General features: G+C 40.3%; 1 protein-coding gene across 2 annotated transcripts in view; it reads left to right on the forward strand.

Moving 5' to 3' along the window:
• itpk1a (inositol-tetrakisphosphate 1-kinase a) overlaps positions 1-19,116 on the forward strand; it is a 61,207-nt gene that overhangs the window by 37,665 nt on the left and 4,426 nt on the right. For both annotated transcript variants that reach the window (XM_066694901.1, XM_066694902.1), the window contains exons 6-10: positions 12,656-12,754; positions 13,343-13,383; positions 14,182-14,347; positions 17,724-17,791; positions 18,127-18,289. In XM_066694901.1, the coding sequence (XP_066550998.1) occupies positions 12,656-12,754; positions 13,343-13,383; positions 14,182-14,347; positions 17,724-17,791; positions 18,127-18,289 (537 nt within the window). The remainder of the gene's footprint in view (positions 1-12,655; positions 12,755-13,342; positions 13,384-14,181; positions 14,348-17,723; positions 17,792-18,126; positions 18,290-19,116) is intronic.

A 19,116-nucleotide genomic window follows, 5' to 3' on the forward strand; every position in this document is an offset into this window, starting at 1 on the left:
ACAGTCCTACGGCTGGCATGCAAGCGTGCGTGCCTCACGGATCTGTTGCAATCAGTGGCAGCTTGTTGGTCTTGGACACTGCATCAATTACAGCACTTGTTGTCACTGAATTGTTTTGTTTAAAATACCAGAGTTCAGTGGTTTCCATTCCAGGCCACATACACCACAGATTAGGAATGCAAAGTAAGTGATGAATGGAGAACACAGAAGATTTGGGGGGGGACTGCTTAACCTGACGTTCCCATATCAGTGTGGAGGCAGCTTTTCTGAAGAACACACATATTTAAAATAATAAATACACACAGTATCTTTCTGAAAAGCACTTTAATTTAAGGAAAAAGAGACTTGCCTATATATATGGACTAGTCTATATATTTATTAGAAATCGAAATATTAGGATGATTGACACCTACAATAGCCGTTTTTCTTTTTTCTTCCTTTCTTAACCCCCGTCTGGACCAATTTCTTTAAATAACGTTCATGTTTTTTTGTGTTTTTTTGTGTTTTTCTCTTCATTTCTTTTCTCACTCATCAGTGTGTTTCTTGAGAACTGTCACTCAGCCTGAAAACACCTTCCTTTCAGAGCTTGTGGTGGTGTTAGTCACAGTAAAACGTGGTCATGAAATAAAAAAAGAAAAAAAGACCTTTCAGTCTTCGTTTGTATATTATTTTGACTTCAACTCTTTTTTCCGTGCTTTACGCCTTCAGACTTGAACTTCTGGCGTCTGATTTTTAAAACATGTGCCGTCACGAGGCATTTATTTCCCCCCTCTAATAAGACTTGTCAGATATATATTTACAATAGCCCTCTGCTTTCCCTTTGTTCTGTATGCAAGCGTTCACTCAGTATTGAATACAGACAGGAGCTGCAGATTGTATTTGCTGGTGAGAGGATATAATGAACACCTTTTTGTTTAGTGCCTTGCCTCTGTTTTCAAATACAAACACTTGCATTCAGGCGTTCCTCGATTCCCTTCACACTTTCTAATTTCTGTGGCAGTGCCATCTGTACCTGCCCTGTCTGTCATCCTTTCATCCCAAAACCACTGTGCTGTTTCTTTGTCTACTCCTGCATCCATAGCTGAAACTGTGATCCCGAACGTAGCGCTTCTCACTTTAACAAACATCAGTCAAAGTGTCAAAGAGAAAAGAGCTGTCTAACCTGCCCTTTCTCCTGTTTTTGAACTAGATATAACCACATCAATCATGCCAGTGTTGCAGAATAGCGATCATACTTTGGTATTAGCATCATGTATGTATGTATGTATGTATGTACACAGCACGTTTATATGTGGAAATCGGCACACACACAACCTTACACCAGAATGTTTCCGTCATTGTTAAAAATAGCAGGCTGATCTGGCTGTATCTGGTCAGCTCTCCGAACCCTCATCCCACATCACTCTTGCTGTGACGTGGGTGGATTCGAACCAGGAAAAGCCAGCGAAAGGCCGGTTTGCTTCACATTGGAAAGAGGCGTGATGCATTACGTAATCAAATCTGAAAATGCCTGGAATCAGTGGGAGGCAGTGACTCTGCACGATTATTCAGCACTCACCGGGACTGACTTCTGCATCGCAATCATCCAGCTCCTCGAGTCACTGCCATTCTGATTTTCATGGATCTAATTATATAAATGCATTTGAGAGATGTAAACCCATTATTATTTTAATCTCTGAGGTTGTTGCCTGAATTCGTGTATTCTTCACACTGAGAATATGTTACTGGCTTTTTTTTATACACCTTTTTCTCTGAAAGCCTACTTTTCAGAGGGATTTAGTTCCAGGTGCCCAGCATAATATTTTGCATACTTGTTATTAAAGATGCTGGGTGTTCACTTGATGTCAGATGAATATTGAGGCTTGTTATAAGATATTGAGAGAAAGAGTAAAGTTCACTTGATGACATGGATGCAGGTTGAGGGCAGGCTGTAATTTAGTGGAAACACTTGTCTCTCAAGTCATTGTTTTAGCTGAGCACTTCCAGGGCGAGGAGAAACTTTGCTTCACTAACTAATCTTCTCGCTTTTGAAATTGTATCCAATGTAATAAACCACCAGTTAACAATGATTTTGCCAATCAGTATCTAGTTAAGGGATATCGGTCAGGATTTGTCAACCCTGGTTCTGGACAGTCACAATCCAGCAGATTATACCGATCAATCCCTAAATCTGATCATAATTCAGTTCCATTTTGACCATTTAAGCAGCTAATTCATAATAAGTACTGTCGAGTTTTTTTGTGTGAAATTCAAATCCATTGATACCATCTGCAACTTCTCTGTACTGTGCCACTTCTGGGATAGGTGTAATAAGCAAGGGTTTCTTTCAGTCCATCTATCAGTTACTCACCTTATGAGCCCAGAAAGCAATGTAAATATATGATGTTTACTCAAATGATTACTCAAAGATTCAAACATTATTATTTTTCTGCAATACGCACTCTGTGTATTTTAGCCAGTTTAAACCTAATTGGGGCAAATCATATACACCCTTCTGATTGCCAAGAGTACATACTGAATTGCCCATAAGTGCTTGCTTTTCCACTATGACACAGCACTTTTATCATCTCTCCCTACAGGGAAGGTGTACTTAGCACTTATTTTTTTATTTTCTTACTGCACAGCAGCGGTTTAAGGAGATAGGTCAGGCATACCTGCTTGTTTCCCCTGCCTTCTCACCTCTTTGTTTGTCTTTCGTCTCCCGTGCCTCTATCAGAGAAGACCTAGCCTAACAACAAGTAACGTGAGCCCAACGCGTATCATTAGATCATCATCAGGGCAACTTTTCAAATGGGATGCGTTTCCCAAACACTTTCGTTAGTTAGGAAGTTCAGTGGTCTGTTTTTAGCTTGCTCTCTGTTTTCCTCTGCTTGATCGACAGTTATTTTCATCTCTGATTTGGTGAATGTGTTTTCTTTTTTTGAGGTGTTCTACGCCATCATTAAAAGCTATTGCTTTCTCTTATTCTTTTCTGCAGCCGGTATATGATGAATTATTACATTTTTGGGGTGAGAATTAAACAATTTTGTGTCAATGTGGTTGTCAGCGATTGTTCGTGTGATTAATTAAAATTTGAATCTTCTGCATTACTCAGTCGTACAATATGAACTTTTGCTACCACTCCTTTTGATGGAGGAGCAGATTGGACCCGAGTTGGGTGTGCATAGGTCATCCTAACCAGACATGACACAAAGTCATGCGTGATTCATTGAGGAATGATCAAGTTTTGTACTGGATTCTCATTACCCTTTGTGTGTCTGTGTTCTGTAACCCGACTCACACCTACTCCCAAACCACCCTCTGATCAGTCTTGCCACAAAATAATGTCTTCCCAACACTGTACAGGTGACTGTGACAGTAGGGTTGGAGGTGTGTACTTTAATCACTTAATAAGCTTACTTACTGTGTATCTTTGTAGAAATGTGCTGATTTCCCCACATTCAGGCAGCTGACGTAATTTCTTCTGCCTCCCAATCCTACCTGCAATATTTAACAAGTTGCCTCCAGGAAGTTCTTTGGAAAAAGTACTTGAGAAACTACTGTTCCAAAGAACCTATAGGTGTGGTGGGGAGTAGTTGTATGTCAGTGGTATTGTACACCTAGTTACACAGCCTTTAATTATCCCAATATATGGATGTCTCTCTGGCCAGCCTGGCTCGTGGTGTTAAAGGTTGGACTTTCTTACCTTGTATGGAGCGGTGGTGGAATCTCGACATATTGATTGATGGGCAGACCCATTTGATATTATAAGCTGCGTTGACTGCATGTTTTACATTGTCTTTTTCTTTGTAAAAGTTTTTTCCTTCAATACCGTATCACATATCCCCATAAAAATTAACAGAGAGAAGTTTTATACGCATTTGTGCAATCTTTCCCTCTGTTTAGTGGATTTATTTATAAACATCGAGCAGGAGCCAGCCTTTAAATGGCGAAGTATCTCTCATTCTTCTGACGAAATGTCTTTCTAAATAAAGAGTTGCAGAAACATGTGACACGGGGAGAAACGGTTTTCAGTTGTTTATTTTACGAGTGGGAACTGAAGTGGATTAAATATAACTGAGAAGAATGCACGCACACACACACACACGGTGACCTCACCTAATGAATGTATCATCCTCTCTTAAACACTTAACAAGAGCCCCCTGTTGATGCCTGGAACAAATTCAGACAAAGCGTGAGTGGATATTAAATCCTGCTCTGAAATAGTATTGTCAGACAATTAACACATGCGTGTTCAGGAATCTTTGTCAAGAGGTGGAATGTTTAAATGATTTCACAATACAGCAATGACTTCTACTTCAGTCTGCAAAACGTTTGTAGTGAGACAAGTCTTTCCTTAACTATACACGCTATGGGCCATTTTTGTGACACATCAAATCATTGCTTTTTCTTTTACTAATGGAAATAGATTTTCAGCATCCATTCTTGGAAGAACACAAACCGGCAACACATCGGCTAGCCTTGAAATACAATACTTTTATCACATGATCTATAATTTTATTTTATTTTATTGAGGTTCATTTAAACCAGAAACAATAAGAGTTCCATGATATTTAATTTGATGTCGGGTCAGTATGTTATTAGATACTATTGCTATTAGAGTTGGTCTTACATTGAGTTATGTCCTCACGATTCAAAGTGAAAATGATAGTATCCATACATTACAACTGAGATTCAGCAGCCTTTTATTACAACTTGTTATTATACTGCAATCAAATACAGCAGACAACTTTAGTCCAGCTATTATTACTGCTGCACAAGTATTGAACGATAGTCATCGTTTAACAATCAATTAAATTAAAAGGTGGTCCTATCAAGTACTCTTGTGTATTGATTTGTTTCGTTTTCCCTTCAAAAGATAATCTCAAATAGATTAGTCAGATTATTGCTTCTGTCTTTCGAGATCTATCATTTGCAATTAAAATAGGAACTTAATCTTCTTAAGGATATACAGCATTAAGGATTTATGTCGTAGATTTACTGAATTCTAATGTTCTTATATAAATTAAAAATATGTATCTTTCACTGAAGCTGCCAAGAGCTCCTAGTGTAACGAGAGTTGTTATTTCAGTCTTGTTTCTCATGTGGTTGCTTTTGTTGTCTGTTTGGTTTGTGTGGAAATTCAACGAGAGCCTGATTGTAGTGGGTTGGAGGTGTGACTTGGGCCACTGAACTGTCACAGCTGCCACCTCTTTTGAAGAAACCATAAATTCCACCCCAAACCATCTCGATTCCCCAAGAGAGACTTCTGCTCTCTGTTTCAGTGGTCACATGTCCACTCTCCCCACTCATGCACAGCACTGGCCAAATACCAGACATTTGATGAAGTTCTTCAGTAAGGAATACAAAAAAATAAAGTGATTCATTTTAAGAACGCTTCTGCTTCTGCATTACATTTTTGGGTGGATTGCTGATGCTTGAAGATAGGCTAACAGGATCGAAACATTCCACACAAAGGGAACCTTGCAAATCATGACTGTGGCCTTGAACACTTTTTTAAGCGGAGCATTCAATGCGTGGAAATGACTTTGTGATTATAGGAAAGTAGCTGTCTGGTAATGTGTTTTTGAAGTATCCTGAGCTGGTGGCAGGTGAGCTAATGAAGCATGAACACTGTATGAAATTCAAGTCCAATTAGGAAGGAAACCCAAGAGAGTGCCACAGTTGGTGCCCTCAAGGCTTTTCAGAAAAAGTGTGGAGAGAGAAAGGGTTTTTCAATTGAAAGGTCGAAAAAAGAAAGCCAGCAGAGCTTGAGTTAGACTAATAAACACAACCGTGTAATTGCTTTTTAAGGAATATTGCCTTCATCCGTAGTCCATTATTGCAGCACAAACTCCTCGCGCACTTCAGTTCTCAAGTGCCTGCAATAACCTTCCAAAGCCGACTTGTTTTTCCACACTTAACAAGTTGTGAAGAGCAGGAAAGATGCCGTAAATTGCTCGGTAAATGCTGGCAGATGTGTTACGGGGAGGTCATGGCTGCCCTATGGTTGCCATATACGTCCTCTTGTTGTGTTTTTACTCAAGAAGACATTTGCCAGAAGCTATGGCAGCCCCCCTCTTCTTCTCCTTCTGCATCGACGCCATAAGATAACTGGCTGTGATGTCCCCCTTCTCCCTCCCCAATTCCGGACACCTCTTCGACTTTTCAAACAAATCCTAAGCAATTAGCTGAACCAGGGCAACCGCAAGCAAACACAGCACTGAGGCCTTGCTCAGGCGGGAAACAAGACACCACACCAGCATTAGCAAGTGCTTCTGCCGGGGATTGTTGGCAAGGCTGCCGACAGAGTTATGAAACTGGCAGAATTTAATTATGCGGACGTCATCGGCGCTTTTTTTTTGCATCCCGTTGAGTTGCTTGTGCGCGCGCTGGAGGGGATGGCGTGGCTTTGATGTGTTTGTGGGTCAGGCGTCAGGTTCGATTAGACTTCTGCCTGCAGTAGATGCGGGAGGACAGGTCAAAAGGCCGGTAAGTAGAACAACAGTCCTCCATAGGAACAGCAAGCATGTGGTGAGGCTGAATTGTATCTGTGGCACGGTGGCACGTGACATACTCTTCCTGAAAATGCTGAAGTCTGGGCCTGCAATGTATGCATTTACGTTCCAATCAACCTAGACTGCTTAACTCGAACAGGACCCCAACATGACAGTCTCTCCCCTTATCCAGTTTCTAACGGCAATTAAGAGAAATTGCAAAATGACTTCCTGGATTTTACTCGGGTAATAAGAAGTGAAAATAAAGTACCATTTAAGGATGTCTCGCCAGTCCAATCTAGATGAAGTCATGAGTTTCAACAGTGGTCTGGAGTGTTGTTATTCTACTGAATCTCGATTTATTTATTTATTCGTTGCTTGTTTTTTAATTTGTATCTGTTCATCATTTTCTTTTGTTAGGGTTGTTGAAATACATAAATGCCAGTCAACCCATTAAAACAAAATGTTAAACGGTCGGCTTATAGCAGTAGTGCACATATTGCATGATATCTTCTCTTAGTTGATGTCAAATTTTAGTTGATATCAAATGTACATTTTATTGTATGTGTGGTTACATTCTAGTGTCGGGGGAAATGTTTGTTTCAGATATTACCCTTCTTTTAAGTGCCTTGCTAGACTTGGTGTTTTAATCTCTTAACTTTTTCTTATGCCACGTCTTAAAAACTGCTGGTTCAGAAATCTAAACAAAGCTGTAACTGTACAGCGACTAGTTACAATCTACCATACCTTCCCAGTTCAAACGTGCACCATAGGTCCATACTTAACGATATTAAGTGGTTAAAAAGTTGAGCTTGTAAATGGCAGATAAAAGCCTTCGTAGGCTCCAAAATGTCCGGTCGACTTGGGAGTGTTTAGAAAGGATTTGTCATTAGGAGATGGATTCGTTACAGTTCAGCAATCCAGTCTTTGGCAGTTGTAGGATAAATCAATTGTATATATTACACTATAAACTCGGTTATTATCCCCAGCACCTTCTTTACATCTTCTTTCTGCATATTAAAGTCATATTCCTCACATCTTGCTTGTCTGTAAATGTGATTAAGCAATTTGTTAAGCTGTTGTGTCATTTTGAGATAGAGAAAATACTGAAGTTTGAATGAGTTACATGTTAAAAGGCTTAGGAACGTCAGAGGTCCGCAGAAAGAAAAAGAGGAATAGTCTTTTGTGCAAGAATGGTACTTTAACCCTGTCATTGCTTTGTTTTGTTGTTTCTAATCTCACAATTAGGGCACTTAAAAAAATCACCAATAAAAGGGTTCTTTCATCACTGATAAGGAATTGCCAATGAAAGAAGACAAAGGTTCACTTGGGAAATGATTAAAGAATTAGTGTATCTCTTAATGAAGTCAACAAAACAAAATCCAGTGAGGCCTTTTCCTTGCCGGGGTACCTAGCTCAAGAGGATGAATATAAAAACTTGTGTTAACTTTTATCCTGAAGAATGTTCTGTATTGTGGTGTTTGTAACAGGATACTGCACTGTATATTTTCCAAGTCTTGTTTGGCACTGAGGACTGTGTTATGCAACCTTCTTACCAAGTGCCATCAGCAGCGGAAGACAGTGTAGGCTGATATTATTAAATTGGCCAGAAAATGAACAGGATCAGAATAGAAACACAAACACACACACACACAAACACACATAAACACACTAAAAGTGGCCCTTGGGTTTATAAGTGTGCTGTGGAAAGGCAGAGGGCAGCTAAGATGTGCAAAATACCAGTTGAATCTGTGTTGCATTGTGTAAGGTGAAGGCAGGCAGATCAGGATTGTCACTCATGTTTCCTTAAATGTCCCCGTGTTCATTCCAGTTTACCCATCGTGTTCCTTCTGCAGGGAAGGGCAAGGCTTTCTTTCTCAAGGGCGTTTACTGCGATTTAGTGTAGCACCAGGATCTGCTCTGTTAAAGGGCCCACAGATGAGCGAAGTTTGACCTTCACACTCATGTTACAGTCACGACAGAGAGACCTTTAGGCCCATCACTGGCTTCTAACTGTTGATGTCATTACAGCGAAGATGTGCAGTCATTGTAAATTGCTCGGGCTTTTTTTTTTTCTTCTTCCAACATGCTGGCTGGTAAGAGAGAAATCTTTTCAGATTGTCTACTATGTGTACAACTGCATTTTTACTATTGATGGCAGGCTATGTTTACTGAGATGTATCACCCTTTGGTTTGCAGGGTCTTGCTCCAGGGCAGCATGGTCACATTATAATGAATCCCCAAGCAGATGAGGAGTCTAGACTTGTCTGTCACTTACAGCCTGGCTATGTTGCCTGATAGGATGGCAGGACTGTCTGACAATCAGGGTTAATGATGCCATTTATGATGTCCGTTTGTTGGTTGGCAAAGCAGAGAAGTTTGAGTTCTACATGTGCAATAAGCCGTGGTGGCCGGGTGATAAAGTGCAAACGCCAGCTCTCTGAGGTCAGTAGATAACAATCGCGTCCTTTGTGTTGACAAAACAGGAAGCCGTCTGGCTGCTCTGCCACCATGAGAGCCACCGTGCGCACGTCACCCTCAGCCTACGAGCGCCGCTTCGAAAGGCCATTGTGGGATTTGTTGTTGCTAGGTGCCTAAAACATCAAAATGTTCACTTGGCCCTTCCTGGGACCTGTCTGCCGGCTGCAGCCACGTATGAGAACCCTAGCCATCACAACTTTATCAGGAATATTGTTTCTGAATTGGCTCGGCGGCAATGTGGAAACTTCCGGGGGCCTCGTCTCTGCCGCACGTCTTGGAACATTTTATCTGTGTTTGATCAGAAGCAGCCAGTAACCATGATCTGAATGGACTCCGGTTTAATAAGGGAAATGCAGTCCACCGTTCAAAGAGCTGTAGTGTGCCCAATTTGCACCTGCAGCACCAACCTGCACCTTAGGCTATAGCTTGGCATATTCGCTGTTGTACACCTGTTCCGGTTGTTGTTGTTTCCTGCTGTGCGTGGGCATTTGTGCTTGGGGCTTTATTTTTAGACTTAATGGTAATACAAATGGCCTCCTGTAACCTTCCCTGAAGTAATGTTTTTAATGCTGGTGGTGTGAAAGGCAAACAATGACATTCAATACGTACAGACTTGAATCTAATTTCCTGCAGAGGGGGATAAAAATATCTTATTTGCCTGAACCACAATTACAGTGGCCTACACCCACTTGACTGAATGGAATCAGATGCCAAAATAAATCAAGTGTGGGTGAAATGTCAAAATGGAAACTGCCATGATTGGGGAGAACACCACTTGCTTCAAATGTGCATTTTCTACACCTCATAGACCCAATCAGTCCAGTTAAATGCCAGAGAAATCCTGTTTAAAAGCCTGATATTAAATAGCAACATGCAATGATGGCTATTATAATCCCATTTACCTTTTCAAAGTGACCTTAATTTAGTTTTTCTCATGTCTGTGTTGTTTTTTATTTTATTTTGGTAAATCCTACCTTTATAATCTGTTGACATATCTCATGAATCTCAAAGGCAGTGACAAGTTTTGAGTCTAATGAAGTCATAATTCAGTGTCGGACTCAGGGACTACAGGTTTTTAACAACCCCAAGGATATCCAGTTGGTGCCTCCTTGCTGAGGTCTAAGAATAAGCCTCGCTATACTGTAGACATTGTCCAGATCTCTTCTGAAGAAAGGTGCAGCAATCCATACAATTCAAACCCGTTTCTGCTAAATGTTCACTAGGGTAAAAAATCTGTTACTAAACCTGCAGATTTAGCCATAAACTTTGTATCGCAACAGGGTCTGATAAACACAATGTGTCACTTGCTGAGTTTGGAAGACCTTGTGAGGTAAAAAGGGGAACTGCGATGACTTCAGCTCAGAGGAATGTAGCTGCTGATGTCAAGATATCGATTTCTTTGCTTGTGTAATGCACTTACACTCGCTCACTAACGAGTTCCGAACTTGACATTGCCTTCAACAAATATTTGAGTGGCATTGTATGGGTACGAAATTTTGGATTTACAATGACCCGTTATTACCATTAGCTGGGAATTTTAATAATGAGATCTTGTTTCCCACTGCAGTGTTGGTTTTAAGATGATGTCAACATGGTCTCCCTGCTGATCCCAAGGAAACGAATCTTGGACTCTCATGTCTGCTCTGCCTTGGTTATTTCCCTGACATTGTGTATGACTCATAGAAATACTCCTCTAACCTGATGAATAAGCTGTGGGTTCCCATGTGAGGGAGAGAGTGGTGAAATCCTAAGCACCTCTGATAATTCATTGCTTTAGATATTATAGCCGCTCTTTAGAATGATCAGGTGAGCTCTAATGGCCATGGTTCACTCTCAACACAGACGCATGCAAAACTTGGCAAGTGGGGTGAATCGGTGAAAATGAATGTGCTTTCTTAGCTTTCATAATTTATGATTAGCATGAATTATTTTTATTTGTCGAAGTCAGTTAAAGTGCTAGATGTAATGTAGCAGACTTTCTTCTGGAATATATTTGGAATAGTAAATTGGATTTCTTGTCCACTTTGATGTAGGGCAAACTTACTCGGTCCATTCCCACAGTCATGTTACTGTTGACACACTGGATCCCTCAAACTACCTCTAAGATCGAAACCCCACTGCACAGACGGGAGAAGTAAAAATGAGAAATTGGGAAGTGCCTTTGCTGTATTTGAAAGAGTGAATCTCAAGTGTCATTTTTGAAATTATTGAATTTAAAGAAAACTGTTTGATCAGAGACAAGCAATCCTTTTCTTGACGGCCGAATTTAACCTGCACACTCTGTCATTTAAAAGTGTTTCGCCATTAGCGATGTACCAATTAACATGGATGAACCTAAGGCAGAAGAATAATTGTATTTCAAGGGCAGACAAATTTGTAAATTTATAGGAAGCCTGTGTGAAATGACAGAGTATAATAAGATTAATCGCATGATCATGTGAAATCTTGCTAATAGGTGTGTATTGCAAATGTTCTGTTCTACAACTTAAAATTCCACATTCTACACTCCCACATCGAGTGTCATCGAATTCTCTGAAATCTTCTTGAATGGATTTTTTTTTTTTTTTTAATATTTGCAACATTATGAAGGGTAACATCATCAGTACAATTAAAAAACAGTTAGGCTGGGATTAAATCAGAACTTTGACCCGCCCGCTAACAGAAATCTACAAACCTGTAAAATGCTACTTTCTTCTACTCATACATTTAACCACTATGATATACAGGTATTTAGTTTTGCTATTAGTGGGTGAGTTGAAGATTTGATTTAATCCAGCCCTTAGTCACACGTTACTGTGAACATCAAGTCGTATATAATAGCTTTCTCTGACGTTGAAAACAGCACAAAAAGAATCTAACCGCATGCCCTGAACAGTAAACTTGAGAGGCATGAGAAAGCAAAAAGGCAGACTCGTAGTAGCGAGCAGGAATTTTATCTTTTTTTTTTTTTTCTTTTTTGAGTTGTCGACACAAAACAGTGACAGAATGTCTTCAGTGAGCCTAAAAAAAAAAAAATCGCCAGGATATCAGGCTTAATCCTGCATGGATTTGGAAAGCTGCCATACAATTCTTTGCTGACAAGATCCTGTTACAGCACCGATTGTGAGTGTTGTATGAACTCTCTCCCTCGGTCTGTTCCACCTAGGTCGGCTGTTGGAAATGATTTTGTTTGCAACGACGCGGGACATTAACTTTGTCAAGCTGAATAAAAGGATTGAATGTGACAGAAGGGATTATTAGCGTGTTCTGATTGCCTGCCGAGTCCAGACACCAGGAGGAAAATTAATTGAGGGTGTAAAACTAAACAGCATTTATTAAAATGGTGAAGTTAATGGTAAATTGTGAACAGGGACTGGAACATTTGACCCTGATGGAGACCATAGGAGAGAAAGTGTAGAAGGCCTCAACTGCCAGGTGAATGTCAATTAAGATCCACATTTTCTCTCTGGCAACAATGGCAGTGTATGTGCAGATACCCCAATACCTAAAAGTGCATTATATAATGAAAAATGTGTGCTTGTGCATAAACCTCTCACACTTCCATATCGATTTTTTTTTTTAATCTATAAACCTGCTCAAGATGTACCCCTTTTACCAGCACTTCACACAATGCGTAGGTTCTGTGAATGTAATTGCACTGAAACACTCTGCATGCAAGTAAAATTCTCCCTCTCTCTCTCGCTCTTTCCACCATTCAGATGACAGGATCTGCTCTCCTCCCTTCATGGTGTTGACCAGCGAGAGTGGAGCGGACACCTTGGAGCAAATCAAAAAGCACGGCCTCACATTCCCTTTCAGTAAGTGCCCACCCCTCCCTGTGCCTGTGATCGAGATGGGCATTGCTGAGGTGGACAAGCTTAAGGCAGCACTTTAATTCAAAGCTAACCGAGTTTATCCACACCTTGATCCCATCTAACAAACCCCCAAGGCCCTTATTGCCTGGGAAAGAAACGGCTAGGCTTCACCTGCCAGCCCAGATGCAATATTTTGATATTGCTCTCATATTTGATTCGTACCACTAGGTTTGATATTGCTTTTTCTTTCCATGGGATTGCAACTGTTGAGGTTGATTATCAATCATTCGCCCGGGAATCCCTTAGCTCTCAAAAGTTCTGGAATTTCAGGCTGAGGAAAGTGGCAGTTGAAGAAACCTTTCCTGTTTAGCAAACAGATCCTGTTTTTTTGTCTTTACTTTTGCAAAGATTTCCTGAAACAGACCCAAATGAACCAGAGCTTTATGTACAGTGATAATCAACAGTGTCTCAGGCAAACAATAGGTGTAGAGACAGACTTTAATTGACAGGAAGCTGGGACTTTTGCCTTGATATGTTTTTTCTTGTTTTCTTCCCTCTCTTCACTGGTCATGTTGTCTGCTTCCTTCACAGTATGCAAAACCAGAGTAGCGCATGGCACCAATTCTCATGAGGTAAGAATCAAAGCTTGGGAATTGCTTGTCAGCTTACATGTGGTGTATTTATTCAGTCACAGCAGAGTGCAAAGCCACAAAAGTGTTTATCACCATATTTATTAAAAAAAAACGCTTCCAATGAAATAAAAAAAAAAAATGCAGTCATCTGGAATTACACATGGGCTGAATCAGTGCTTAAAGAACTAAAACGCCATCATTGAGGAATATGTATAGTGTAATGAACAATATATATTCAACGAATCCCTGAAGTCTTAGTCTATCCCGAATTTGATTGTAGTGGAACTATCGGTTTTAAATGCATGCTGCTTTTTTTAATACATGAAAGTGCCTGCAGTCTGTCATTTTATTCAGGGCAGCTTAAGCTAGAATGCTGTACATTTTAAACACCCATTACAAACTGGGTGTGTGCATTTCTTTGTAATTTTTTTTAATTTTTACTGTACTTTGTAGTCATATTCCTCTTAATCTTTAGTCACACTTAATTGCAGTCACCTGTTTTTTCTTTATATATATTTATAGTTGGTGCTTACATGGCATTTCCAGAACACAAACTGTGTCTCCTATACAGAAAGTTGCCTTCGGTTTCTAATTAATGGACATACATTGACGTTTATGACATTGATGATGGTTTTTTTGCCGTTTATTATTAAGAGCGCATGACACCAATTAACCAGGGTGTGGATAGATACCCAGTGTTGCTCAAGAGCTTTGCAACGTCGATCAGGGCTGAACTGTTTTGATTGGGAAGTGTTGAAATCTCACACGGCTTGCTCACTGTTTGCTCTTGTCCTGCAGATGGCCATCATTTTCAGTGAGGAGGGGCTGAAAGGCATCAAGCCACCTTGTGTGATTCAGAGCTTCATTAACCACAACGCCATGCTGTACAAGGTGTTTGTGGTGGGGGAGTCTTATACAGTGGTGGAGCGGCCCTCCCTCAAAAACTTCCCAGCAGGACCTGCAGGTGAGAGCCCAACCACAGCAGCGCCACGTCCGCCATCCCTCTCATGCCCCTCATCCGACCCAACCCCGAACCAAGCCGGAGCCCAGCAGAGGTGCATGGCCCAAACTGAGGTCAATGACGTCACTTGTTTGTCAGAGTGTATATGGAAGACACATCTCAGAGAGTCACCTCCGATAACCAAATCCGCATTTCTTTGCTTTTGTTCTCCTTCTTTTGCTTCAGTGCCACAGCAACGGACTTTTTTTTGCATGTGCTACTATAACGGCTGCCATGCAAACAAGCCCGCGTTGTGAGATAATCTGCTTTGCCTTATGCAAAATCGCCCCCTGTTAATCTGCCTCGGAGTTTCTTCTCTAGGGTTGTTCCTCTGTGGAATACGATGAACTATAATCTAGCGTTTCCTTCTCATTGTCCCGGACGCATATCTGTGTACAGCATGCGGTGGGAAATGTGCTGAGACAGGGCGGGATTTCTTTCTTGCCATTTAAGGACCACTAATACAAGGATGATCTCAGGGCATGCGGTTACCTATATCCAGCAGTGCACAGTGTAATGCACTTCTGAACTCCATACACAAAGCTATGGAGTCAATTCTGTATTGTATTGGGTTTTATTGTTGTTGTTTGAGATGTATACACCATAAACGACACCTTCACAGTTCAAAAGTGTACTGGACTCAACTTTCCATCCTCGAAGGTTAGATTTATGAGATAGTAGGTGATGATTAATAACATTGCAGACAGAGGTGAAAAGTTACCCAGTACGGGGAACCAGTAAGAGCGTATGTTAGCTTTAAATTTAGTAATAACAGAGATCATATTAATCAAGTTATATATGTTGCATTTTCTTGTTATTTCTAGTAATTTGCTTCGGTTTTCAGTTCTTAATTCTTGGATGACGTTCATGTGGTTCCGATTGTGCCCTGGTAACCGCTTTCTCCTCATTGGTCATTGTCTGTCACGTCGAGCACAATTTTATTTTACAGTAGAAAATAGACAAAGTAAGATGCCACCTGCCACACGTTCAGCAGACCTCGATGGGTCTTTCCGAACAGATCATGAGGAAATGGAAGCCTTCAACCCTCCCATTTTCTTTCTTTCCTAATTAGTTTTGCATGGTTTGTTTTGTATTTCATTTTGTCAAACGAGGTTGTCCTCAAATCAACCAAAACAACAAATGTACGTGCACCTACAAATGTGATACTACACGTATAAACTGTGTTCGCTTGTCAAATTGTCAATACATATTAATGCTTATCATTTTTGGCTTCACGGGCAGATCAAAGGTGCACTCTATAAACGCACAATATTTTGGTCATTAATTTCAGTTCTGAGCACCTGCTACCTTTCAGGGAGGTTTCGGCAGGCCTGAAATTCCTTGATAGCGTTCACCTTGGCATTTGGCCAGGCCGATCCCTCGCCGCCGTGGCACCGCTTTCCAAATCCATACAAATCGGCTGTGGATGCGCTGATGTAATGGAACGCTTGTTATTTGTTTGCATTTTCAGAATATTTATTATAGATGGCTGACAGTAATGGTGAAACATGGCTGCCATTTCCACAGTTTAATAAATACATTTAAATAGAAAATTAAATGTAAGTATGAGGGGGCTCTAAAAGGTATAGAAATTCCCCTTTCAGGAATATTAATACTTTTAGCAGTTTTTAAAGTGTTTCTCCTCCTTCTTCCTACATGCTGTAAACATGACACAGATGGTGCATGATAATCTTAATATCAGCTGACAAGGGGAACTTCCCATTTCCCTGTTTTCCCGTCATGTGTACCTGGCCGAATCTCCCTCGCAATCTTTTTTAGGTGAAGACGTGCAATCCTAGGTGCTGCTTTGTTGTGCTTAGGAGACAGACCATGGGTTGCCTTGCTTTCGGTGACTCCATTGTAAATATGAAGTCATGCAGGAAGTAGGTCAGGAGGTTATCAGTGTTTGAGCAAGTGTGCAAGCTTGCGATTGGTTTTATCGCGGTAGGACTCTTTTACACATACGCTAGTCTTACCTAATATATCTAATTAAACAGTCACGATGCGTTGAGAGAAAACAAGATGAAACCCGGGCCCTAGTTACCTTTTAAGTCGGCAAGGTTGAACATGAATAATGATGTGTGTAAGAATGTTGTAAGAAAGGGTGACTGGACTCCGCAAGGGTTGTGTTTGAGTTTTGCAGGCGTGGGTGGCGGCTATTTAAATAAACACCTTAATTTATAAGGAAGCTAAGATGATGCAGCATTCTCCGCATCGGCGTCAGCTCTTGTTTGTTTCAGTTTTTGGTTTAACCTTTTTGTCTAAGCAAACGCATGTAATGAATTGTAGTGGGAAGAGGTCGCTGCTTGATTTAGCTTTTTTGCAAATATAAAGATTCCAGCAGAGACCAAAACAGTTTTTTCTGAGGTACTTTGTATTTTTCTAGGCCAAACAAAATGATGTTTTAATGTTTACAATTTGCTGTTTTAGTCTTGTTTTGTAGGCCCTCTTACCACATCATTTGAAGGTGGTGTTGTATGCTGTGGAAGATCTCTTACCAGATCTAACTGCCTTACTTCCTCCATTTAAGTCTTTCTGTTAGTTGCCTGTCAGATAACACATTGAATATCAGACTTCAAACCCATTCATTTACCCATCTAGTTGGCATGGTAGCTCCCCAAATTCAGAAGGACATAAGACCATAGGAGAGGACCCTAACACCTCTTATTTGAATGCATGCTGTCTGTGTAGGAATCAACCTGGCATGCGATCCCAAAATTTCATTTTCAGTTGCACAGTTCCTGAATATTAGGCTCTGTGTCTTTTTCCATCTACCAGATGTTTATTGTATAAGCAGTGTGATTTACCGGGAAAGTGCTTTTTAACTTGGCTAATGCTGCCACCAAGAGGCTATGTTAAGAATTGGACATGCAAAGCAAGGGGTGCCAGGAAGAAGAGAAATCTAGGAGGGGCCAACCCTGTGCAGAATTGACTTTATATTGACATTATAATACAAACATAAACGTCATACATTTGAATTTAATCTTGGCTCCAAGACCAATGATTATTTTTGAATCGGTACACATTCGCAAACATGACACTGGCTATATGCCACAAAGAGACATTTCTTATTTGAAGACTGTTGCATTTATACAAATACAAATATTTTTTTCAGGCTATTCGTTAAGATGGGATCATTGGAAACATTTACTGTGTTTCTTACAATCTATCAATACACTTGCATGCAGTATATCTGAAGTAGCTCCCAGGTTTTGCCTTTCTCTGTGAAGGTTGTGTCTTCATAATTGAAGAATTGGATACAGGCTACTTGTAACTCATCATTTACTGCACTTCTGTCGTTCTTTGACATCAGAATGTATTTTTCTCTCTTTATTTGCAGACAGAAAAGCTATTTTCTTCAACAGTCACAACGTATCAAAGCCAGAGTCTTCCTCAGACCTGACTTCAGTAAGTTTGATGTCTTTGCATGTGAATTGTTCGTTTTTTTGCTTGTTGTGTGAATATAGACATATAGTTTAAAATGAATAAAAATTACCAGTTGCAAAATATAAACCCCATTCTTGATGGTGGTTGTTTGACACCGTTTATACAGGTTGTAATCTCTTTTACATGGTCAGCTTTCAAAAGGACACATAAGTATTTACAGTAGTACAGGAGTAAAGTCAAACAATATCCAGTTTTATAAATTATTAATTTTAATAACTAAGAAGCAAAGATTACAGCTAAAATGGGGGTCTGTCCTCTGAGGAGTTAAGGCCTTGACAGTGCTCTTCTTTCCACAGAGGGACAATGTGGAGGGAGTGTCCCGCCCTCCTAACAACGATGTCATCCGGGAGCTGTCCAGGTCCCTGCGCCAGGCCCTGGGGGTGTCCCTTTTTGGCATCGACGTGATCATCAACAACCAAACCGGACAGCATGCCGTCATCGACATTAATGCATTCCCAGGTAACAAGCGCTTCCCTCGGACCAGTTCATACGTCTTGGCACACGCTGAGGCCTGGGGGAAACGGAGAAGCTAATCTAAGCTAGTTATGAGTGGGAGAATAAAAATTGGCGTAACGTGTACAAATGGTTCCTCCAGTTGAAACCGAACAGGAGAATAACTGAACGGGTCTGCTCACGTTTTTAACCACTAGATGTCAGTCGTTCTGCTGTTCCAACTGCTAGGAATACTGTTGGCATCATTCAAAATAAACCACATAGGTTTTTCTTCCTTACATTTTTGTCATAGCAGTGCCATCTGTTCTTCTTTCTGTGAGAACATGTTATCCTTTTATTGTGTCTGTGGGTAGCTCACTATTTATATATCAGATCTCTCTATTCCACAGAAACACCACTTCATGTATATTCTCAAACAATATTCAGGGCACGAATGTAAATAAATAATCGCTAATTTATGCTTTATATAAATAACTTGGGGGCTTTCATAACAAAGTTACTCCTTTTTTATGCAAGACTATACCCCAATAACATAGAAAGATCATTTGTTATGTTTTTTATGCAAAGTTTTAATTGCTTGTAGGAAAACAGCAGACCAAAAAACATATATATTTTGCTAGGCAATCTGCTTGAAAATATTTATTTTTAAATCTGTGCTGTTTTGTAAATAAATTGATTTATATTGCATATCACTTCACTTCAAAATCTGAGACTTGAAAGTGTTTTTAAGCTGATTTCTACATGCTGGGTTCTGTTCTGTGTCTGGAGTGCAGAATGAAAAGAAGCTAAAAAAATTCTTAGCCTATCACAAGGAGCAGGAGTGTGTAGGAGGG

The sequence above is a fragment of the Amia ocellicauda genome, chromosome 21 (assembly GCF_036373705.1).
Source record: "Amia ocellicauda isolate fAmiCal2 chromosome 21, fAmiCal2.hap1, whole genome shotgun sequence".
Classification (NCBI taxonomy): Eukaryota; Metazoa; Chordata; class Actinopteri; order Amiiformes; family Amiidae; genus Amia; species Amia ocellicauda.